The sequence below is a fragment of the Accipiter gentilis genome, chromosome 10, assembly GCF_929443795.1.
Source record: "Accipiter gentilis chromosome 10, bAccGen1.1, whole genome shotgun sequence".
Classification (NCBI taxonomy): Eukaryota; Metazoa; Chordata; class Aves; order Accipitriformes; family Accipitridae; genus Astur; species Astur gentilis.
This window is the reverse complement of record NC_064889.1, coordinates 2821969-2847479: the sequence shown is the minus strand read 5'-3', so window position 1 is coordinate 2847479 and position 25511 is coordinate 2821969. Positions and strand designations below refer to the sequence as shown.

Sequence of the window (25511 nt, the reverse complement as noted above, 5' to 3'; positions counted from 1 at the left end):
CTAAGACTCCTCTTTTGCTCAGAAGTGGAAGAGACAAAGGGGGTAAAGCGAGAGCCTGATGGAAATTTACTAGCCAAAGCCTTTTTAACAAGCAGCAGCAATGCACTATGTAACGGTGGCACTGTGAAAAGTATATGTAAAGCACATTGTAATCCTTTTAGCGGAACTTATCTCTAGGAACGGAATGCAAGGCTACTATGAGATAAAGAGGCACAGGATGCCTCAAGACTGCAGACCCGGCTAAAACTAACTCTGTGGCTTTGCCAGCAAGAACACAGGAGTAAAAGCTGTAGTTCACCAAGAGGACATGATGATAAAGAGGAGTGAATGAAGTAAATGACCACCAGATGCCTCTGAAGCCCACCCAAAGACTATAATGCGCATGTGGGAGTAGATGATTACCCATGGTAATGGGTTCTTGGGGAAACCATGAATATGTATGTATAACTTGCATATACACTGTGTAACTGACCTGGCACGGACACACATTAGGAGGAGCGATCCCCTGTGCGTCCAGCGCTGCAATAAAGAATACCTCCTTAATAGTTGCCATGACTATTAAGTCCTGATTTCGGCTTTTCACGGCAACAGGGGGAAAGAAAGATTCTTGTGCCAGCAATCACCTGGTGCTCATCTGGCACTTCTGTCAAGTGTATGATCAGTACCAGCATCCCCTGCCTCTTGAGACGACTATAAGTGAAGGACCTGAAAACAGGGAGGAAAACTGAACCTCAAATACAGCACTTAGATGGAAAGTGGAGTGAAGCAAGGAAGGTTATTATTGAGAACCCTCACTCATAAAAAGAAAATAAAGAGACAAGGGAAAGGAAGAACAAGTCTACACTGCTCTTCCTCTCATCTGTATCTGCTAATATATCTGTATTACACTCTTTACAAAGTACATTATTATAGGACATTCAACTCGGACATAACCAAGCCTCTCCTGAATACGGATACTCTGTATTTCTCCATCTACATAAAACCAGTTTCTCAGAGCAAGAGAGGGCAATAGAGAGCTATCTTTTAGAGAGATCTGATTAATTCTATAAGCCCTAAAAAATCCCATAGCAAAAGGCCTTGAGCTGAGAAATACGATCTGTAATCCCAGCTTTTCCTCCCAAGTTTATTTAACTTGCCAACAGAATTTAGACATACTGGCAGGAGACCAACCAGCACGAGCAACTTTAATTAATTAAAAGCATCTGGTAATTTTAATAATTCCTTCCTCGCACATAACAGAAGCAGAAGATTTCTGTTGTGAAAAACGGTTAGGGGGCAGGGCTGGAATTGATGCTGCAAGCAGAAAACACAGTTTTTTAGTTTTGCACGCAAAGAGTGAGAGCTGAGCGATGATCACTGCTTAGCAGGGCCTGTGCCTCCTCTCCCCCCACTCCTCTCTGCCTGTGCAATCACAGGGGATGCTGCAGCCGCAGGGTCTGGGGGATTTTTGCCTTGCATCTTGCTGGGTAGAATGAGAGGCAAATCAAACAGCGAGCATTATTAATCCCTCACTGTAATGAGCAGCAAAATTTGTCAAAAGCTTGGCAACACCAAAATAGACACAGGAGCGGCACTGTAAGGGTTAAAATCGATTTAATGCCTTCACTTTGGGGAGCTAATGTTGGTAAACAAACAGCTTTTTCTTGGCCTTTTACATCTTTGAAAAATATGGGAGCTTTTAAAACCGTGTTAGAGAGGAAGCATTTCAAAGCACTGAGTGGGAAAGAGGGTCTAGCAAGATTCAAACCAAAATTAATAGCATCACAGGTCACTTGTTTCTTTAGCTGAGTCTGAAAAGAAAATGAATGGACTTTAACGAATGCCCAAACTATAGTTAAATCAAGCAGTTAACAGCAATTTAAGCCATTGGGGATACTGTCAATACCTCTTTTGATTTTGAAGGTATTAGCCCCAAATAGCATGTTTGGGAATGTCTATGTTTATCACATTTAAGGGCAAGCACCTGGGGCATCCAGGTTAGATCCGTAACCCCACATAACACTAGCGGAGAGAGACAGAGACTACCAGAGGGTAGCTCAGCCCACCTAAGATCTGAATTGCCTTTTGGACTTGCTATCGCTCCTCAGTGATTGACGAAGCATCCTGCCATGCCAAGGTTCCTATCTTCTTTGGGACAAATCCAGGCCTCTGAGTGCACATCAATCACATCTCGGTGAAAGGATGGAAGATCATTTGACCTGCTATGGTCTGGTGCCAAACTCTTCCAATTCACTGCAAAAACCCTGCTTTGTGAGCCCTGAGGAAAGGCTTTGCTGCCTTTTACTTTGACAGCTACTGCAAAGCTGGCCTGCCAAGCAAAAGAGTATTAGCTATCTTCTCTCGATTTTTCCCCCATATTTTGCTTGCTTCCATGACTGATGAAGACGTGGAGAAGTCAATGTTGCCGTTGTATCATCCACTTGGTTATTTTCTCTGTTTTCCTGAGCCATACATCTTCTCTGCACTCTGTGATTCTACATCGCATCACAGAAACAGTAAATGTACGCAATCAGAGAGCAAAAAAATGCAGTCAGATCAACAGAAAAGGGAAACAATTTTCTATTTAGATTGCTAGTCCAACTTTTGTTTATATCTATTTAAACCAAGATCTGAGAGGAAATCACACTGCTGATGATACAACCCTCCAGCTCCACTAATTAAGAGCTAAATGAATTTCCTCCAGCCTGCCAGTTTCCTAAGCACCCCCAGGAGTTCTCCAGCAGAGACAGACAAGTCCCGACCAACCCTGGTGTTTCAGAAGCAAAAAAGTCTTTTCAGATCTTCTTTGCACATGGCAGAAACAGAAAGGCAACTCTTACTCCCCTCCTCCTGCCCACTGGTGCATTATCTTCAATAGCTTGTGTTCATTTTATCAGGAAAACGCACCGTTTAATAATAGATTTGCCATTTCGTTAGTCCACTTACCGTTATAATCCCAAACAAACAACCTCTTCCAAGCTACCCACCAAACCCAGGAGAAATTACAGGGTGCAATGCATCATGTGTAAAATGAAAGAATTTTGTTCAAGGATAACCAAGATCTTTTTTTTTTTAGACTCGGTAGTAATGCTTTACTCAGTTGAAGTGTTTTTCATAGCGTGTCTGTAGCACCATCGAGAGACCTACACTATGGAACTGCGTTATTATCAGTTTGGAAGACCCCATCCATCACTTGGAACAAGAAAGGTTTGTAATTCTTTCAATTTTTCCACTCCCAAAGACATACTGAGCTCACAGATTGCTCCAGAGAATTGCACGCATGGATCCTGAAGGTAGCCAAGGATTTAAGAACACAAAACTTATTTTAGTTGTATTTTCTCTTGGTCCCCTTATTCCAAAAGAAGTCAGGAAAGAGGGTGGTTTGGAAACTGCCATGAAAACTACCGTTTCATAACAACAGTAAAATAGTTCCTAATGCAAAGTCCCGAAAGCAGCTCTTACCTTACACTCATCGTAGTCTCTGCGAACATACAGCAGATAGATCAACCAGTTTTTCCTCTCTAGGATTGGTAACTCTGGTGCTGGAAATGTAAAATATTAACAGAATACAGGAAATCAGACTGATCAGCAGAGAACCTGGGCACAGCACGAGAGATATTCTGAACCACCCAATCTGCAAGCACAACACTATTAATTCAAGAACTGCAATTGCACCAGGTGGTACAATTAATCATTTGACCTGAAGCCTAGAGTGCGGACATATAAACAGTGTCCGGTTTTATTTTACTTCTCAAACTGATAGATAAAATGCATTGTTCCAGATAGACAATAAGATCTCTTAGCAGAAAACTACCACCTCAAAAGACTTGAGGCATCGGCTCCTTCTGGTGCCGTTACTGAGCAAACAGTTCCAAGCACCAACTACATGCTCATTTTAATTCAACACTAATGCTGGTTTGGTGGAATTGGTTCTTCCAAATATGCAAGAAGCAGCTTGGAGGAAACAAGCTGGATTCACATTTTGGAACTAGGGCAGAAGAATCAAAGGTCTTTAAAATAAATTTCTGGGAGTGAATGAGAAGGAAATGGGTGATACACACAAAAGAAGATTTTGGAGATGTTGCCGGTCTGAAGGTGTGAATAATTTAAAGAGGTCAAACTTAGTTCTTTGAAACTGTGAAGAGACTACGAAACATCACAGGTCTGAGATACTGTGAAGCTACTGGCAGAAAAACGTATTTGATGCAGTGGAGGAGAAAGACCTGTGCTCCAGCATTTCAATCGTAAGGAGCTTGCAGCAGTAATTATGGCAAATCACGAATGGATGTTGCTTAGTGATATTCATGTTGGGTTTAAAAATTTAACACACTGCTGTGCATTTCATTAAGGCTTGAAATGTATTGCTTGTTACTCATTTCTACAGTTCAGATGTGGGTAGCTGAGAGGTAACCATAGCAACTGGCAAAAAAGCTATATGTTTGCAAGTCAATATTATGACAGAAGTGCAGAAGCAAAGCAAGGCAAGGACTGTAGCAGGAGCCGGGGCAGCAGTGACGGTGATACAAGCACCAGACCTTCTCCAGGCCCCACAGAGCACGGCACGGACCCACACCGCCGACGGAGATGCAGGCTTAGCTTCCAGCAACCCAGAGCAGAAGGTATTATTTGAAGTGGTCTGCAGTCCGCTCTGCCAGCTGGCAGTATGGGTCATGATCAGATGTAAGAAAGAAGAAACTCTGCAGCTGGAAGGACTGAATCATGTCAGGAGACCTTACCAGTGTAAAGTGTTATCATCTTTTAGAAACAGTGAGCTTTAATCACGTGAGGACTGCGCCTCCGGCTAGCAGCAAACACATCTCTCAGGCATATCATGGTCTCTCCCACAATTCACACCCAGTCTAGTATCACTAAGAGCACTTAAAAACAGCTAGAATTTCTTCAACTGTTGAAGTTGGAAAAGATTTTGTAAAGCCATTCTGTTTTTGTTGTTGTTTCTTTTTCTTAAATTCCAGAATATCCAGTCAGATTCATAGGAGAGCTGAGATTTAAGTGTGCACACCAGCACATTAAGGTCAAATACCTTATAAAGAAGGTTCAGCTACCAAAACCAAATAGAAAAATCACAGTCCAAATTAAAAAGTAATCCACACAAGCTAAGCTTACAAACATGCACAGATCAGGGATCCAAACGTTCTCAAATTCTGCTCTGCTGTGTAATACCTGGATCTTTGTAAGTAAGGTCTTTAGATATGCGTGTTCCAGATCAGATTAATTGATTTCTAATGACTTTATGCTTTCCATTCATCCTTCTTACGGTGAGACCACGAAGGGAAGAGTGAAGAGGCTGCCTAAAAAGCTACAAATTGAAAAAACGCTATTTCATAAACAGTCTGGAGGGCTGCTGTTCTGAAGTCCGTTGAGGGGTTACCTAATTCATTAACAGATTTGTAATTACTTCCTTGTGTAAGTTATTACGGGTGCCAGGGTTTGACAGAACTTTCTTTTTTGAGAAACACAGCACTTGGGGATGCTAGAAACGCACTGCAGAAAGCAGCCAGACTTGAGTGCTCTTCCTGTCTAGCGTCTCCTGGTGCCCCTATCCGATCCAAAATACTGAACCAGACATGTGTCTGATACACCTGGGCACTTTCTACCTTCTTCTGTAAGTATTGATTTAAAAGCAGACATTGCAAACTTTATTTAGCCATAAAGATTTCAGTCACAGTCAAAACTAAAGTATACTTTCCCATTTTGTGCCTAATAACACAGCTTAAAACTACAAAATCCTGCATCATTATATACAATGAAAACTGTCTTAAATAGGGATTAATCAGAAGACCTTCCAGACATACCCCATCTGGTCTCCAACCATCTGTAGCACACGCCTTGCTGGGAGGTTAAAAAGAAACAGACAGCACCATTAAATGTTAAAACATACAGAAAAACTAGCTGGCTGGGGTGTGTTGCTAGCTGAGATGGGAAAGACTAAATTATGTTAGAGCCTACACAAATGTTTTGGGCTAAGCTAAGAGGACAGTACATCAGCGAGCGGATGGAAGATCAGTTGTTTAATTCCTGAAGGAATGAGCTTTTTCACACTTTTAAGACCAGAGGGACATTATACTCCACTCCCACACTACAGAAACGCCTGCTGAGAACAGGATTGGGAAGGAAGAAATGCTGAATGTCAGAATGAGTGCTGAGCAGAGTATTAAGCTGCAAAAGTAACGGGTAGAACAGACACCGCCTGCCTTCTGGGTCCAAGACTGCAAAAACCCAGAGGAGTCTGCTAAAAGAGCTGGGCTGGACAGAAAACAGACAAAGCAAAACACACCATGAGACACAGAAGTGAACAGTTTTCACATCTGCAGAGATAAAACAGTTTCTCTTCCCCAGGCAATATGCTGAGCTAAGGATAACTACTGGAATTGGGAAAACACATGGAGTTTTTACGCTCCTAAAACTCATTTGGAAATAGCAACAAACCTGACTGAGGGGACATTACTCTCCTTTTTTCTTTTCTTTTTCCCTAAGACAAGCAAATTGAAAAAAGGCAAACAATTCTGATGTCTTTCGAAAAAGATGCCTAGATTAATTCATAGATATAAGTGAATCTTACACCTGAACACAAAGTTTCATAGAAGAAAGCTGATGCGCTCCCTGATTCTATTCCAGAAAGTAAATGTGAACACTTTGACCCCTTCTCTGAAGAAATCCAACGTGAACACCATGAACCAAATCTGGTATGGATACCACAGAGGACTGAGAAGAGAGGAAGGGCATAGAAATTATGAGAAAATTAATAAATTTGACATAGAAACATGTCTGATCCTCCCAAAAAGGGCTGTGGGAAGTAAAGGATTATTTCCAGGCTCTATACTCTATTCACAAGCAGAGAGAAGTAATGCAAATTATTTATACACCTCTCTAGAGCCACAACCATCTTAATCTGCATTTCTGTTTTTCCACAAAAGCAATGAGACGCCTACTTCTGGTGCATTTATCTCCCTTAGGTTTGCTCCCCCAGCCTGTCGCAGTGCAAAGGGTCACTGCATTTTTCTGAAGAAAAGGGAAATACAAATCCCCAACTAGTTGGGACTCCAGCTCCAGAGAAAGGGAATAAAACAGTCTGCAACTTTCTGAAAGGACATGATTCAATGTAGTTGGTCCTAATATCCATGTATTTTTCCAAGTTTAATAATTACCCACAGAATACCTAAATCCCCCCCCCCCACACACACACACACAGATGATGTGTGTTGCTCAGCTCTTGCTGCAGTGGCCTGAACAGCGACGTATGGCTGGAACCAGCCATGGGGGCTGCTATGAGGGGCAGAAGAACAGAAAGAAGCCCCGGCAGCATTCCTCAGTCTTCTCAAGTACAAGGATGATCAGGAATAGTGGAGGCTCCATATGGCATATAATGGTTTGCAATCTCACACTAATTAGATCTGGGAACACATACTGCCGCAACCGGTCGTTTAGAAGGTTTCTGCGCAGGGAAAGGCCGCCGAATTTGGCCTCACCAGGAGCTAAGCACATTCATCAAGTTCCTCAGGCTGCCTACATTGCAATTTTCCACCTTCTTCAATACATGGACCTTCAGAAGTTTCTCACATGTAACTGCTGTGGATCACGTGAAGACACGCTCTTCTTTGTCACCTTTTGCAGAGCCCTCGCAAATAATCCAGGCACTGCCAGGATGCAGGGACTACAGGTTAGAAAATAGTACTTTATATCATTCTAGCAGTGGAAAAAAAAAAAAGCCATTATTTTCTGTAAATCAGCCTGCTCAAAGGCCAGTCCAAGAAAATGTGATTATCAAAAAACTTGGCATCTACAGTGAAAAGAGTTTATAACTTGCATAATTATCTTTTGGCCTCTCTTTTCTGGGATTACAAAAGTCTAGTCTCATTAAGCAACTGCGACAGGGAGCCAGGCACCAAATATATGATTAAATACCTCAGCCAAGAGACATGCCAGTTTCTTTGAAATGTGTTTTGATTGAATTCAAAAGGGAATCCATCTGATCTCCCACTCTCTCTGTGGCCAGTGATTGATTGCACAGCCCACTTGCAGCAATGTGATTTTTCTTTCTGACAATGCTCCTTTAAGGAAGCCACTGGAGCGGAAACCCCGACAGAATCAGAGTAAGATCATCAGGTTTGTATCTGTGCTGTGCTATCATCACTCTTTGCTTTATTCATCCTCTTATAGATTTTCTCAAAGGACTGGGGGAAAAAAAAATTATCAGAGTTATTCTCTTTTGTGTAAACCTCCCTAAGAAATTATTTTGTGCTTGCATCTTCATATTGGGTAATTATAGCTTAGCTATGAACTATCAAACAGTGGGTTTTAGATTTAATAAAAGGGGTTTGAAATTGCTGTAAAGAGAGAGGAGGTGAAAAAAGCCCCAGAAGGCTCCAATCAGATTTCATGGGGGAAATGATTGCTAAAGCACCAGCCGTCCTCTTAAAGAAATTGCCAGGTGCAAAGAGACCACTTTTCTTGTGGGCACAGCCAGAGTAAAGTGCATTTCGACATAACTGCACAACTGCAGCCATCAGGCAGCTTTTCACCTTATTTTCTCCAGCGTGCAAACTGTCAGCTGCCTGGAGCACCCTAGCACCCTTCCTGTGAAAAGCACTGATCAGCTATGGCTCTCTGAGGAAGAGAAGGAGCTCAAGAACATGTTAGTCTCATCAGACTAAAAAAAAAAACCAGATCAGAGCCCAGCCCTTCTTCCACTCTGGCTTATCAGAAAGAGTCTGAGCCCCAGTTCACTCCCCGTCCCTCCAGCTTTGCAACCCAGCCTGCAGCGAAGTGAGCAAGAGCAGCAAGAAGAGCCTGGAGGAGAAGCAGAGAAGCAAAAGACTCAAGGAGACACAAAGAGGAACCTATTATCACGCCAAAATCCATAATAACCAAAACCACACATAACATAGAAGGAGAGGACAGAAAATCTTCAGAAAAGTAATTAAATGGAAGTATTTTTAATTTTTTTTTATTCCGCAGTAGCCTCACGAGCCATCGTCTAGATCCTTTGTGGTAGGTACCATGTACATGGCTAAGATTATCCAAAAGGCCTAATTTGGATCCCGATGCAACTATCCCTTTCCAAATTCTAATTAAAAATTGCACGTTGTAAAACAGCATTCAAGCACACAGGTATCTGCAAAATTAATAAACACAGAGGCAATGACTCAAGTCTCTATTGTAACATTTTGCTATTAAGAGAGCTGTACCAAAGAAGAATTTGGTAAAGTGCCATCTTGTTCTGAAGAAATCAAGGCAGGAGGCTTTGCTGCAGTGAAGCCACAAGGGAGTGAGGTTATCTCCCACCATCGTGTAAAGCTTGCTCTAAAGCACAGAAGCAAGACTGATCTTCTCAATTTGAGATTCATTTCCCATTTTACAGTAATTCAGGTCATCAGCTTAACAGCAAACTGACAACAGCATAAAGACTATTCACTTGCCGCTGCAGGAGAGCATCCAAATCTGAGAGGGAACACATGAGAGTCTTCCAGGACCAACATCCACTCCATCCATCCCTCAATTCCCAACTCAGCCTCCCGGAGACACTTGCTGACATTATTGCCACGGTTACAATTATTCCCACCTGCAGAGCTTGGGGAAGGTTTACTGTTGGGCATAGCTGTGGTTACAGCCCAGAAGGAAGCTTGGTGCTCTCACAGCCCTGTTAAATAAACAGTGATAGGGAGGGAAAGGTGAGGATGAAACCAGCTGTGCATATCTCCCTTTTGCCTTGAGCTTCACAAGCTGCCAATGCAAGGAATTACACTACTGTTTATAAAACTGGTGACAGAAAGGTAATGAGCATCTTCTAAAGAAAAATAATATTAAAATAATAAGGCACAAACTCAAATAGCTACTATAAAACAAAATACCACTGCCAGGGATTTGTATTTTCCAAAATAAGGTATGAATAACAGATAGAAAGCATTTTTAAGCTCTAATATCAAGGGGTTTAGATTTAAAAATAGCAAACTGCCTTGATATCAGAGGAGCATCCTACAAATTCCTAGCTAGGCTGGTGCACAGACAAATTTAACAAGAAATCCTCTTCCTTACTCAGACACGTGAAGGCTTTTATTGAGACCGTAGCAATATAAATACATTACAGCTTTGAAAGAAAACTAGTACAGGAACATTGGTCTTCCTACGCCCAGATCCATCCTTGGAGTTTGAAAATGGAGACATAATGTATTCAGAACTCAGTAACGATGAAAAATAACTCCAAAACCCAACACCCACAGGAGGCTGCGCATGCTGTATTTCACTCATCGTGTGTGAGTACACGCATACGGATGCGAGAATACAGCTGTCTGTGTACACAAATACCTGTAAAATGGATATAAACAACAGAAAAAAGGAGAGAGCCTTCTGCTTTAGCCACTTTCTCTGTTTAATCCCCTTCCCCCTGTTTTCCCTTTTGCAAATTGCTGCTGGAACACCTTTAAATCAAACAATAAACCTGTATGGTTTCTTGTTATTTACAGTCAGCTGGGGTTAATAAAACTCATCATGTACAACTCTAGTGCAGGCAAGAAAGCCATAATTCATAGCTGCGATCTTACTATCATGTATTAATAGCTTCACAATACGCAGAGAAAAGTGGAAGGAGCCTGAAAAACAGCAGCAGGTTTAAACAAAAAAGCAACATTTCTGACTCTACACCTCCCCCTGCAGGAAAATTAGCCGAAACTATATGGAAGAGCTGAAAATTGTATCTTAAAGCTGATTTATACACTAGGGTGAAGAAAAAAATAGGGCATTTTCTGTTGTTAGGTTACACTGCATAAATCTTAAAGAGTTCCTAGCTCACACTTCAGTGGTCTTTATAAGACACTTAAAGCTCTGAGTTACTCCAAACAAAAATGTTTTTATTTACAAGACAAATACCTACACTGATTATTCAATATAAATGTCTTCTAGTACATGCTGCTAAAGTTTAACCTTAAGGTGAAGTGGGAAGTAAATAAATACACACTTGTGACCCCCTGGACTTCCCAGCACCACAGCGAGGTTCCCAGTGGCAGAACCAGTCTGGTTACTGGGACATCTCCGTTAGCAGTACCAGGCTGATGAGATACCATTCTGCAATCCCGGCTCCATTTGATGAAAGAGGCGGGGAATTACAGACATTAGCACAAGTACCATGAGCCTGATCATTACTACACAAAAAATTTGATTCAAGCCTAATATTGCTTAATTCAAGTCTAAAATTTGATTCAAACAAATAACACTGGGATGAAATTTGGTAACAAATAAGTACTTTAAAAAGAAATTTGAAAAAATATAATCTTGTTTATTTGCTTAAAAAAAATCAAAACTGAAAGTCTGTTTTCCCTGTACAAGCCAATTTTGACCATGAGTGCTGACTGCTGAGCAGAGATGCGCTCTGAACAGAAGAAAAACAAGGATCTGAAAGAGCTTTTGCTATTTTTTTTTTGCTTTTAAATGCAAGCTAATCTATAAAAAAATAGGCTGATTCACACAACAGTTCTCAATTCCCTGAGGATGCAGACTACGCTTGGAGATACTCAGGGATCCATCCCCTGGCACAGCACCCCAATTGTTATCTTCTCCATTTAAACAATTATTTTCCTGCTTGATGCCTTGTGCTCTTGTAGGCAAGGAGGAGACTGAGCTCCCTCCGGGTGTCTATTTGCCAATGCTGTTCCTAAAGAAGGGAGGTAGAGTACACCATCGCATAGTGCTTCTGAATAAAATGGCTTATAAATAGCACAGGAGGTCTGTGATATTAAATGGTGACTACTCGCTGTTTCCTCCCACAGCAAAGCAGGGATGGAAGATATTTCCCCCGCAAACGAAGCAACACTGGCTGCAGGCATTCCCAAAATAACCTGTGTAACCAGCTTCTCATTAATTCCAGTATCAGGAGCACAGTAGTTTGGGATTTCCAGTCTAATCCTTCCTTTGGCTTAAATTCTTACGCTTAGTCTTTTTCTGTCTACAGCGTGAGGTATTTTACACGGAAATTGAAACTAAAATCATTACAAGGCATTTGTAAGAAAAAGCTTTCCTCTTAAAAAGCAAAGTAATATTGTAACAGGGAGAGGACCACAATCCAGCCCTGACAGTCTTTTAAACTTCCCACTCAATAGGGAGTAACACCTAGAACCTGTCCTCATTTCATCCACTGCCAACGAAGAACGTTATATTAGAAGCATAACATATTAGAAGAATACCTATATTAAAAAAATATAGAAGTTGGTCTTGCAAACAGTTAAGTGCTCCCTACTACAAGACCCTATTTTCTGAATGTGCAAACTTCTTCCAAACTTGTTGCCTCAGGATGAAGCTTTCCAGGTCAGATACCTGTCCCAGGATGAATATTTGCCAGTGCAGCCTTTACTCTTCCCTACTGCATGAATGTCTTACCAATAGTTTTTAATTACACAAGCACGCCTACAATTACAGGAACACATGAGTATTTTCACCAGGTGCCCTGTCTCCTTCTAATGATGATGAATAGAAAAGTGAATTGAGGTCAGACAGTGAATGAAATTGTCGAGAAATGTGAATAAACCACTGAGTAAATCACGGGACTTCTGCAGTGTCTGTTACGCAGCTTAAAACCTCTGCTGCAAAGGGGACAGACCCTGGAAGGAAGGAACGAAGAATCTCTTCATTAAGACGCTGTAAAGCTGCTCCTGAGACAAGAAACCTCACTCTGATTTCTGTTACAAAGCTGGAAAAATCACCTAACCAGGCCTCCCGAAGGCAGCCACTACATGCCCGCCCATCCATCATTTTTGGCTGTACAGCTTGAAAGACATGAGAGCTGGTATCTCCCAGCCAGCACTCACTCCAACAAGCAGGATGGGCAGCAGCCGTGCTCTGGCCATGGAAGTGTTGCAGTATACGTGCTCGGTAACTCTGAAAAAGCAAGACCTCAAGCACCGGGTAACCCAAAATGTCTTCTTGACCAGGCAGTACTGTCTCCTAAGAGACTTGAACATATAATGCGCAGTTTGAGTACAACACAGAAGAACCTTGCAGCATCAGGGAATTTATCTATGGGATTTGATTGCTGCAGACAAACACGACAACTGGCTGTACACTGAATAATGGAGATACCTTTTCTTTTAAAAGCACTCAGCTGTTCCTTTTTCAGTGAGTCCCATCATTCCTGCGCAACGGATGATGTTGGAGAGCTGGGCTAAAGCCAATATGTAATTATGTCACTAAAGACTCAAAGGCTCGAATTCAAGTTGCACAGATAACATTAGTTCTGACATTCTTGAGTGGGATGCATGTCCTTTAACTTAAGTGTCTGAAAATTAAGACATCTGAGTTACTTGCCTTGGGCTGTCTTTAAGGTAAAGGGGAGGAATACGCAAGCTCGGGGAGTGATTCAACACATCCCAAGATAGGTGGCTGGCAGAGGTCGGAGGAATGGCATCAGATGGGCTTTCCACTGACTAAATACGGAGCACAGGTGATCTGCTGAGACTTGTTCGACATCAGAGACATCTCAATTCAGAATGATGAATACCACCCTTCCTAATTTTATTACTTACTAGTTTTATAAAAATATTTTAAAATTCACAGTAGGAGATGCCATTTTATCTGTAAGCAGCACACTAACAAACATTTAAAATATAAAAGAAAATTGCCTAGCACCAAGGACTTTCAAAGGAATGTAAAAAAAATTAATTTATTTAAATGTTATCCTAAAGTAGTATGTTGCAATTGTACAGTTAGATCCTCTAAAGCTGAGCTATTGTACTTAACCCTCCTCCTGATCCTAATCCAGTGTAATGTATTTCTTAATTATCAAAAGACACTCAGATTATACTCGCTTTCTACAAGAGGTGGCACTTTTATGGCACTTTTCATTGCCTAATTAAGTTTGCAACAGGCTTAAGAAGCAGATACAGATTTTCTCCTTTACAGAGAAGAAATGAAGTGGGTTGACAACTGCCAAAAGGTGTAAAGCTAGAATTGAAACTATGAATCTTCTGATTTAAAAGTCAGCACTAAGATTTTACAGTGATACCAGTCTTGACAGAAAAACACACCTGCTACGCTGTCTGCAAAGGAGTCCCTGTTCCTGTAATCACCGACATTAATGTACACACACAAGAGGGCAGAGCTGTGCTAGCACATTCAAACTTGAATATTACCAGGTTTTTGTGGTGCAGGGATTACTGGGCTGTTATTTTGGGGAGGAGAGGATGAAGTGAAGTATATTATACAATTTAGTTACCCAAAAATGATAATTCATTTTTTTAATCTCACTATTCAAAACTAACAGCTGTATCAGATCCTGAACAAAATACACACAGCACTACTATCCACTTATCGCAGAGAGATGAAAATATCAAATTCTCTTATATAAAACAATGATGTAATTACCAACTAATCTGTTATTTAGAAACCATTTTCTTCCCACAAGGTTGTAGGTTCAGATGGGCTAAAAGATCTTGGCTTGCACATGGCCAAATGGAAACCAAATTGGTACATACAGATACAGGAACTGCATTTGCTCCCCCACAACCATGACATTTCCACCAACATATTTTCTTTTTGACACACTTAAAAGTATTAATTAATTTAACTCAAGGGGGTTGTTTTTATCTGGATTTCTCAGGCAGCTTCACTCGTGCAAGTTCAAAGGCAGCTTTGAAGCTGGCTCAAAGAATGGATTTATATTGATTTAAGAAAATGTATCAGAAATTAAAAAATTATCAGCTCTGCAAGTGCACAGAATCGACTCCTCAGGGTGCTAAAAAGTTCCTGCTCTTCAGAGTGCTCCAGCCATTAAAAGACTTACAGGATCACTCAAAATACCTGCAGGAGCAGGAGGGATCCCTAGTTCATCTGTGTGAGCAGGAGCCAGCCAGAGAGAGAGTGAGATCCATTTTTGCAGGACAGATCATCAAAAGCCACTTACCTACTTCTGCATAACCTGAAAATTATTTATTAGCTAACAGTCACATTTTGAGATTGCTTATCATCATGAGCACTTCCTAACCAAAGTCAATACCAGATAAAGTGAGCTTTACTGCCCATCAAATCACCATGTGCAATTATTTTTTTTAATCAGAACCCACTGACTACACCCTTGGCTTCAAGAATGAGCACCCACATGAAAAGGACAGCACTACCAGTATTTGAGCGAAATACTGACATGGGATTTAGCTGGGCAAGAATAACACACACTGCTTAAGAATATTTCAAAATTCAATTAAACAAAAGAAACTAACCTGGTAAGATGCAAAATACCCAGGTTTCTGTGTGGTACAAGTGTGGTAACTTTGAGCCACAAAGAACAACACCCTCATTACCGCAGAGCTTAAGAACAGGATACAACCACAGCTTTAAAACACGCATTCACATTACACACTTCCCTATTTCTATTATTTAATTTATCTGCAATAGCCAAATCTAATCAAACTCTGCTATTACTTGCAAATGGACACCAAGCACTTGTGTGTTCATTGTTCATAAACCGACTTCATCAGGTGTTTTAGTCTTGGGTCAGTAACTTATTTTATCTCTGAAATGGAGAATGTAATAAAAGCAGAAAGAACTCTATTTCCTCCCTTTCAATGGCCCACAATGGCCTTACAAGACATTCTTCTAGTTATGCTTGTAATTATTTATACAAGACAGAAGTGGAACTCACCTTAAAAAAAAAAAAAAAGATGAAGACTCACAAACCTTGAAACATCCAGACATCTGATTTACTTTACAGAAGCGCCCTGATATGAAGCATTGACTGTGTTAAAATGCCCAGGAGGCAGACCTAACCATATTTAGGGTACACTAAAATTTCTCCCTAGAAAATTTCTTCCATACATCTCACCCGCACCCTTCAGTACTATCTCTAGCAGCACTCAAACAGGCCAAGTAGTGCATTGGAATGTACCCATTTATATGGTATTTCTCATTTAATGTCTCCAAATGTTTTGTTAACTGAAAGTCTGCAGCATCCAAAAACTGTCATTGAATATTAGACCAATCTTGTGGTTGATAAATGGAAAGAAACAAAAGTCAAAGTGCTTTGCCAAAGGTCACAGTTAATCCAAGGCAGAATTCCTTGCTTCGGACCCTAGGGAAAAACATACCTACAAAGCATCCAAAAAACATCCAAATGCCCAGGAATGGAGAGACCACTTAATCCTTGCTAATACTTTTACAATTCACAAGGAGAAGATTTTTGCTTTGAAAATTATCTACCCAACCCTTCCTTGGGTAAACATAGAGGTGGTCAGTAACAACTCAGAATTCTCCTTCTTCACAGTCTTCACAGGATTTCTAGCCCAAGTTCTTCCCAGTGACTCAAGTGAAATCTACTTTATTTTGCTTCAGTGTATTTATTATAGCATATACATGTTTAGGATTCTACCCTGTTGTTAAAAAGCTATCACTGTATCTCAGAAAATCTGAGGTCTAATATTTATGTAGAAATCCAAATGCATTTAAAATTGTTTCATTAACCTTTGAACTGTTATTAGACTAACATGAGCCCAGAACTACCTTTCTAAATATTTTTTCCATGATAAAGGGAAATAAATTCAAGTTATGTTCCATAAAAATCAACAATACAAGCTGGTAAAAGTGCTTCTGTGCTACAGTACTATCAGATACTATAAAATGACTTGATTTGCCTGTGTGGCAAAAGGAAAGTGGAAAGATGGGAGGCAGCTTATCTTAATTCAAAACCAGTAAAGCATTTAGGAAAATATCTGATTAATTTAAAATGCAGCAGGGAGATTAAAACCCCATCTCAGCAGGCTGATATTAACTCTACATCGCTTCAAGGAACAGAGCTCCCTTTATTCTACCATCAATTGCTTGGGGACAAAATATCAAGACGGGGAGAGTTATGGATCTTGATGTAACAACAAAGGGAATTGATTTTCAGAGCAGCTCTCCCCACGGGGGGTAAAGGACAAAATAGTGAATGATTTTAGCTACTAACGTGTCAGCTGCTGAGTAATGGTTGTCACCAAGTGCAGCTACAAGATACTCCGAGGGTTTGCCTTCCATCGGTCCCTTTAATTTAGATTGCTAGATGTAGAGATTTCTAACCTGATTGCTGTGTACACCTTTCCCCACCACCACCACAATCTGCTCCAGACTCTTTATACACTTGTTGAATGCTCATCGTCATCCCTTTGGCCCGACCTGCCTGCAAGACAGACTCTCTTAAATCCTAACCTTTTGGGCTTTCACAACCTAAAAGCCACGTGACGGATCAGCCATGACAGCAGCTAATTCAAGAGCAAATTCTGCCTCTTAACTCAGTTATTCTTGTTTAAGAGCCATAAAATCAGGTTGCTACACACTGGTTCTAGGTTTCCATTTTTTCTTGTCTCACAGACAGGATCAAAGGAGCATCCACAGCAGGAAAGCAATGCAACAGCAAGGGGAAGCCGCATGACTCTCGGGTTGCATGCTTCAACAATATCCAACGTATTCTCATCTGCATCGCAGGTCAGACTGAAAATTCGGTCTTCTCGTGTTCCTTCTGGTTAAGCAACAAAACTCACGTGTATTTTGTCATTCAAATGATTTTTTGCAAATCCGAGATCATGTTCTCAGAAACACACGTTTAATACCTTAGTCCTACCCAGTACAAACAGAGGCGAGCTGTTACAGTCTGAATCCAGGCACTGTGATGATTCAAGTTAGGACTTCAGCGATGACTTCGTCATACTCTACTACATTTGTGTACAACAGCATTGTTTGGTTATTGCAGTATGTGCTCTATTTGGGCACAAATTATATCCACACCAAACTGTTCAGAGGAGACCATATTATACCATATGGTCTCTCTATTTCATAGAACTGCTTGCACTAATGGTGGTTTCAGTATCTCTCTTGAATCCTTCTTGAAAATACAATGCAAATATAAAAAGGCAAATTGCTGCAGCAGAAAGTTACCACTCAGTGTTTAAAAATGTCAGTTTAAAATAAGTTTAGCAGCACTCTTCCATTCAAACAGAACTGATGTAGATTTGCCTGGCTCCTCAAAGTTCACCATAATTCTCCTCAGCCAAACTAAAATTGGATAAGATACTTCATTAAGATGTTCTACAAAAATCCTATTTAAAAAAATAACCCAAAACTGTCATGGGAAAAAGATGCTATTCTTTCCTGCCAAACTCCACAAAAGCACATACAACATCACCTTCGTTCTCTCCCCTGCTCTCTTATGTGCCCCCAGCATCACACCCACACACAAAGGACACTGTTACATCACTCCCTATTGCAAATCTTTTTGCTGCCCTCATTTCCTAGAGATTAACCATCAGGCAGCTCAAATCAGCTTTTGCCCACTGTCCTAAAGGCAACACAGTCAAATGTTAAATGGCGAAGCACAAAGGCTTCTAAGGCATTTCATTTCAGAACTTCCCAAGGTGCACCAGGTACTGGAGATGCCTCAATTTACGTTAAGAAACAGAAAACAGAGTTACAAAAGTCACAGTCTAGATGATTTTTTTTCTTCACCATAGTTAATTTTGAGTCAAGGGTCGTGTCAGTACAAAAGGGAGATCTGGATTTCATTTACTACTTTCTCCCCTCTGGCATGCAGTTGGACGAACACCAATGGCAATGAAGCAGGTGGAAGGAACATTGGCTGGTGATGGAGACACCAATTCTTTTGCATGGCCTTTGCCCTGCCTTGGACTTGCAGCCTTAAAACCTGAAGGAGCATTGGTGGCCCTTTTTAAAGAAGCACCCAGCTCGGTTTCAGGGTTGTTAATGCAAAATGCTGAGTAGGAGAGAAAACTCCTCCTCAGCAGCCACAAACAAGCAGCCCTTTATCAAACAGCAGGCAGGATCTGGAGAAGCAGCCCCATTAAGAAAGTTGCAACTGCTACAGTTCGTTCTCCCAAACAATCAATATTAAAATGCGTACACTCAAAAGCAGGAAGGAACTCGACGGACAGTTTAACAAGCAAGCTGACAGAGGCACGACAGCTTCTACCCAGCACACCTCCATGGCTTGTTTGTAAGGCTGATGGCTCCATCTTTCTTTTTCAGCTATTCCGTTCGCTCATGAATTATGCAGAGTTGATTTAATAGACCTCAGCCTGCCAGGAAAGAGCACTGGAGTGACAGTCCATCTCTTGGCAAACACCATCAGCCTGATCTCTCTACAGATGTTTTATTCAGAGAACTGCAAACGTACACTGTCCTGTAAAAATAGTGCAAATATCATAGATGGGACTCACAGAATGAGGCAGAACAAAGTGGGGGTCACTGAGGATGAGGAGGAGATCAGTGTCATAACCTTTATGGAAAAGGATGGAGATGAACCACCTCGTTAAGGAGTGAATCAGTGCCTCCACGGAAGCCATGCTAATTGGTTTAAAGAAACAGCCATCCTTGCTCTGAAAGAGTTGGCAGTCAAGATGAAAGCAAGTTTGGGGGGTTATTTTTACTTGCATACAGGCCTGAAGCAGTAGCAATTGTTTCAGCTCGGGGCAACGTACAGAAAGAGTCTTGGACTCGTGCAAGCCAACAGCTGTAGGTCTATATCAAGCACCGTCTCCAGGATAGCAATATTCTGCTCAAGTGCTGGAATTCTGCTGCCAGGAATTGGGACTACGTGATGTTAGCCTGACCTCTCCAAAAGAAAAGCAAAGTGTTTCTTCCAGCTTACCGGGGCCAGGTATGGCACAGTGCCTACATGTGAGACAAAGAACCTTTAGGCAGAAACTAGGATGTAGCACCAAGGCGGTCTCCATCACAAGGAATTTAGAAACATGGAAGATTTCCTCCCAAAGCATACTCTGACAGGCACATCACACATTCAGAGTAGACAAAGGCCAAAGTACAGAGCTTTCTAACTGAGCTTCCCTGAATTAAAAGGTAAAGGAAGAGGAGGACTGCTTCTGACTGGCACAATAAGTATATCGGGGTTCTAGCAACACTGCAGAGTTCACTCTTAATCTGACTTGATGGGGCCCTCTGGACACTTGAGAAAGGAAGATCCATAAAAAAACCCTAACCTCACCTTAGGTACGCACAAAAGTCTCTACAGTGAACAGATCTGTACTAGGAACGTGAGCACAGCTCAGCATCACAGAGAAGGAAACATTCTTCACGTGCACCAAGACGAGTCACGTCGCAAGAGAGAGGGAAGACGGGAAAGGATAGGCTGCAAGATCAAATTGTGCTGCAGGCTTTACTGGACCCCTTACAAAACACCAGGCTTTAGTCAAACATTTTGAACTGGTAACTGAAATTGTTCCTGTTACAGTTCAGATTCAACCAAGATTTCAAAACAACAACTCAGACTGAGTTAATTAACTCTCACTTTCAGTATGAAAAAAACCCAAACAAACCAAACAAACGATAATTAAAACCAGCTACAACCTGACTGGTTTTATCTCACTTGCTCTCCCTTTTACTTCAAAACCTAGAAAATGCGACACGAAAACCAATGAGACACAATGTTAGTTTTCCCAAGATAATTTCTACAGCAGTATGTTATTCTGAAGAACCTAAAATGAACAAACCCCTCATATTATTTAAGGAGATAAATGAATATCAAACTCATTAGCAACCCAACAAGTATGTACACAATAAAATAAACAGTCTCTTAGATTATAAGCAAACATAATGCAGGCTGTAGGTACAGCAAGTCAGCCAGCAACAGCACTGAGCTAGTGATCATACAGACCCTAGAAAAAAGTACTCAGCTGCTTACAGTCTAGATAGTCTCATCTTTTCCCAGTGGACATTTATTTCTTCCTAGACAGCTGCACACGCTATAAAAGAAATCTTAAAATCAACCTGCCCAAGAAACACAATCCTATCTTCAAACAAACCTTTTTTAGGATGGGGTTTGGGGGGTTCTGTAGCCACTGGCAATGAAGAAACCTGAAAAGACAGAAAAGAGGAGTATTAAATATACCAGGCAAGGTTTCTTGAAGATCTATTCCAGAAAATAATCAGAAAGGACAACTGGCAAATCCCCAAAGATGGCATAAAAATAGCATCACTGCTGCTAGACAAAATCTGCTCTGCCAGGCACTGCTCTTCCCTAGCCATAGCTAGGTAGAGATTCTGTTCACTGTGTAGATTAAATAAACGCACTCATTTTACAGTACATTCCTGTTCCACAGGTTCGGTGCTATTTATTAGGATCCTAGAAAGTAATCATTACCTTGTAAAAAATCCCAAACTCAAGCATTTAAGACGCTAATTAGGGATCACACAGGAAAACGTTAAAAGCATTTCTTATAAACATTTATAAAGTTAATTAGCACAAAGTCATTCCTGGAGAACCATCAGAGTCCGCAGGCACGTGAGCACAGCAACGTCCCATTGCACAGCACGCCACACACCTCACCCTGCAAATATTGCCCAGAGTTCACAGACAAGCAGGTACCCAGTCCATGGAAAAGAAATTAATTTTATACTTTTTTCTTACTTGGCATCAAAAATCAAGCCTTCACAGAAGAGAAACATGATTAGACAGGGAAGCATTTTTATTCTTGACTTTCAGTTTTTTGGGGAAGAGACATTCTTCACTCCTCTTCCCCAGACACAACACAGGATTTTATAGACCTGTGTCGCCTCCCCTCTCCTTAATAAACCATTTTTTAAAGTGAAGGTTCAGTCTACCCTTGTTCCTTGTAATGTTTTGGGAACACTTTCTCATTCTACTCTCTTTTTTTTATCAGAAGTGGGGAGGATCAGAGATCCTGAGTACAGTATCTGAAACATGGAAAACAACCCAGATATATACAGGAAAGGCCTTTACCAGCTTTGTTTCTTAATAATTTCTAACATTTTATTAATAATGAATTTTAATAATTAATAATTTCTAACATTTTATTCACTTTTCTGACTCCTATTGTGAAAATCTGACTTGATAATTTCACAGAATTACCCAACTCCAAGGACTTGTTCCTAAGCAGCAATAACCAGCACAAAGCCGCTGTTTTTTAAAGTATTTACAATTTTTTTTAATCTGTATACATCATTCTAATCCTAAATCCTATTGCTCAGCACTATTAAGACTTTCCCATAGCTTCCCCTATTTCCTCCTCACCTGAATAACTTTCTAGCCATCCTTTTGTCCAGATCATTTCTAGCTACACCAAATAACACAGGCCTGCTACAGAAGCCTGCAGGACTTCATTAATGACCATTTTCTGCCACACAAAAAAAAGAGCATTTATTCCTTCTTTCTGCTCCTCACCTTTTAATCAGATATTTACCTATGAGAGGAATTTTTTTGCCTTATTCCAAGACCATTTATTTTCCTTAAGAGCACCTGACGATAAGAAATCAGGTTGCACGACACAGCGGAACAAGGGCAATTTTACAGGAGCACACGGGGAAAAGTGAGCCCTGACGGACGCTGAGAAAGGTTTAGGTTTCACTAGATTTCACTAGATTACCCCAATAAAAACCCAGAATAAGGCTGAATTTCCATTCTGTCTTCAATACCAAGTGTGCAAAGATTAAAAACTCACTCTTAACAGCACCTCCCGCCACCAACCGCCCCGGCCTCCCCCTCCCTCACCCCCCAAAGCCCCCAGCCCAGCCCAGCTCCCCCGGGGGCCCGTCCGGGCATCGGGGAGGCCGTCGGCCCCTCACCGGTGCGGCCTGCGGCTCCGCCATCGCTCCGGCAGCGGGAAGAAGCTCCCCGTTACCACGGTTACCGACCGACACCCCGCCCCCGGAAGCACTTCCGGGACAACCATAGAGGAGCAGGGCGCGGCGCTGTGCACGACGGGAAGGTGGTGGTGAGAGGACCGGGGATGCCCCGGTACTGCCGCGGCGTTTGTCGTGAAAAACACCAACGTAACTAATGAAAGAATAAAATATAAGTTTATTAGGAAGGGTATGGTCGCTTCCCCCGCGGTCTGAGAGGGAAGAGGGCCGCGAACGAGGTGGGATGCCCCAGCCGAGGGGCCTGGGGAGGGTCTCACCCAGGCCAGGCCCCCCCTGAAGAGCCACAGACCCTCAGGAGGAGGGAGGGAGGGTTTGGTTTGGTTTTTTTTCCTCCTTTACATTTTCCACAGAGGAGGCTGCAGAGCCTGCTAGCGGGGACGGTGGCACCACGGGTAGGTAATTGCAAGCCGGAGAGGAACATCAGCAGATTGCTGCCACAGAACAGGGTTTTAACAATCGTTATCTTAAGGTTCGCCAACAGCCATCAACATCGAAGACGCCACGGACCAGGTTTCCTTTGGGTTGGAGCCTGCCCCCATCCTTTGTAGGTTCAGTTTCGGGAACGTGGGAGTAAAAACCCAACAGCGGCTAGGCTCCGTGCTTCCACTCGCCCAGCCCGCCACGCTCCAGCAGAGCACACGTGGCTTTCAGAAGCATTTTAATACACGGATGGGGAATTTTTGCAAGCCAAGGGGAAGCCCAAGTCGCCACCACCTCCAATTAAGAGACTCGGAGCAGGCAGCACTGGTGATGCGCGCCTAGCGCTGCTCCATCCCAGCTCTCGGGAGCAGGGGCAGGAACAGCACAGGGGAAGCGGCTGCGGTGCAGATATTCTCACGTGTGATATCCAGGGGCAAATAAGCCATGGTGGGGGGCATGTGAAGGGGAAAGCACGTACAGATGGACAAAACTACATCGCTGGAAGTGTTGGTATTTGTCAGTGAGGGAGCTGAAGTGACCCGGGTGCCATCTGGAAACAGCATTTCACATTACGGACCTGCCTGTAATCGGCCTTTTTTTATTCACCCCTTTGCAAATTTATTCCCCCTTGAAGCTGGCAGATTGGAAGAAAGCTTTGAGGACACTAGCCTGGCGAAAAATACCACAGAAGGAGTTCCTATACAGGAGTAAATTTAATAAAACCACCACCAATTGTTTACTTTAACATAGCTCTTGTTACAGAAATCATAAAAATGGACTCAGTAGCTAACTCATTAGTTCTTTCCCCTTTTAATTGAAAAATACCCCGCTGATTTCAACTTCTACTGCACTAGATGGAGTGTTAAATAGTTGCTGGGACAGTATGCCCAGTAATTGAGCCCAAAACAAACACAAAGACAATTCCATCACCTTTCCTTTTCAATGTTACGACTCGTTATAATGTAAGTGAAACTTAAACAGCAAGGAACGGTCCATTTGACAGATGAAAGGGGGAGGGAGAGGAGATCCACAGCCGAAATCTTTCGGTTAAGTCTTTTGAGAAGTGGTGCAAAATACCCCTCCTTTTCCTGCCTCAGAATTAAAAATAAAACTCTAAATACACACACACCTCCTCTGGGTTCAGAGCACGTGTTCGCACGTGCATGGATGGGAACAGCAGAGTTGGATTTGGGCAGGTATCAATGTGGGGCCAAAAAAAAGGCAAAGCGTCCTGAATCACAGCGTACATTGGTCACTAACGCAATGCACACAGGGTTACCGAGCATCAGGAGCTGCACGCGAGGGGATGGGTCCGTTGCCAGCAATGGATACACACACAAAACTGGAGGCTGTGGACATAAAGGAACTGCAGGAAGAGGAGAAACCCAACTTCTCTGGTAAAAGCCTTCCAAAAAAAAAAATCAAAACCAAAAACAAACAAACAAAAAAAAACCAAACACACCCCAAAAATATTCACTACACCAGCACACGCTTCCCCCACCCCATCCCAGGGAAAACAAAACAAAACAAAAAAAAAATCAAACTGAAAGAAAATGCACAGCAAATAGACATAATCTTGAAGATTTTTAAAGAATAAATATTTTTTTTGTAATTAAACATTATGCAAACACGTGCCACGCTTGCTCTTTGTCCATGCATATGCGCTATATACAACTTTGAAAAATACTGTGTTGTCCTCTTTTTGTTTTAAAAGTCATATACAAAGGTTTGTTGTTTGTTTTTTTTTTCCTTGCTGTGTACCCCCCCTCCTCCCCTCCCCAAGAATCACCTTTACAATGAGCCAATCGACATTCATCCGTGTACTTGGGTGGCAGAGAGGAGGAGGGGGACGGGAGAGCCATCCCCCCCCTTACCAAAGGTACATCAAAATGGCTGGTTTGGACATGAAAAGCAGTGTCAAGAAACTGGTTTAAATTTCATCTGTACTACACACAGGAAAAGAAAGATAGAAAAGAAAAAGGAGTCGGCTTGGAGAATGAAGCTACGTTACAAGTTAAAGTTGGAGGGTTTTTTTTTTTTAGTGCATCTGTCACACTCTTATTGGCCACCTAGAATACTGTTGTACAATGGTTTATCTACCTTTTTTTTTATTACAATATAATTTACTTAAAGTTTCTGTTAACAAAACAGAATCCCGGTACTACAGACCAGCGGTGTAACAGGCATAGCGCCTTGTGTGTATTTGATTTGAATCGCATGAGCACTCTAGATGGCAAAGGTTTCAGAGTTCGTTTTATGCGGGGCCAGTCTCAGTCCTCAATGTACTCCCACAGGTCCTTCTCGTAGCCTTCATGCACGTGCTGCAACAAAACCCTTCGTCGACTCTCGCAGTATCTGCAGCAAAGAGGAACAGCACAGAAAAGGCAGGTTAGGAACCACAGGCTCATCCCCAGCATCGAGTAATGCAAACCTACATTAAGCCTCACTTCCAA

At 41.9% G+C, this 25511-nt stretch overlaps 2 protein-coding genes across 9 annotated transcripts in view; both read right to left on the bottom strand.

Moving 5' to 3' along the window:
- The window catches only part of BBS4 (Bardet-Biedl syndrome 4), a 44230-nt gene extending 21487 nt beyond the window's left edge, over nt 1-22743 (bottom strand). The window contains exons 1-3 of one of the 6 annotated variants that reach the window (XM_049812377.1): nt 22561-22657; nt 20781-20832; nt 3442-3521 (exon numbers count right to left, since the gene is read on the bottom strand). In XM_049812377.1, coding sequence (XP_049668334.1) covers nt 3442-3521; nt 20781-20832; nt 22561-22584 — 156 coding nt within the window. In that variant the 5' untranslated portion in view covers nt 22585-22657. Of the gene's footprint in view, nt 1-3441; nt 3522-7405; nt 7684-7902; nt 8172-20780; nt 20834-22560 lie in introns of those variants that run through there. The other 5 variants (XM_049812378.1, XM_049812376.1, XM_049812379.1 and 2 more) reach the window with 5 other exon arrangements.
- A 1886-nt stretch (nt 22744-24629) lies between these two features.
- Nucleotides 24630-25511, bottom strand: part of ARIH1 (ariadne RBR E3 ubiquitin protein ligase 1) — a 62294-nt gene continuing 61412 nt past the window's right edge. For all 3 annotated transcript variants that reach the window (XM_049812374.1, XM_049812372.1, XM_049812373.1), the window contains one exon: nt 24630-25413. In XM_049812374.1, coding sequence (XP_049668331.1) covers nt 25329-25413 — 85 coding nt within the window. In that variant the 3' untranslated portion in view covers nt 24630-25328. The remainder of the gene's footprint in view (nt 25414-25511) is intronic.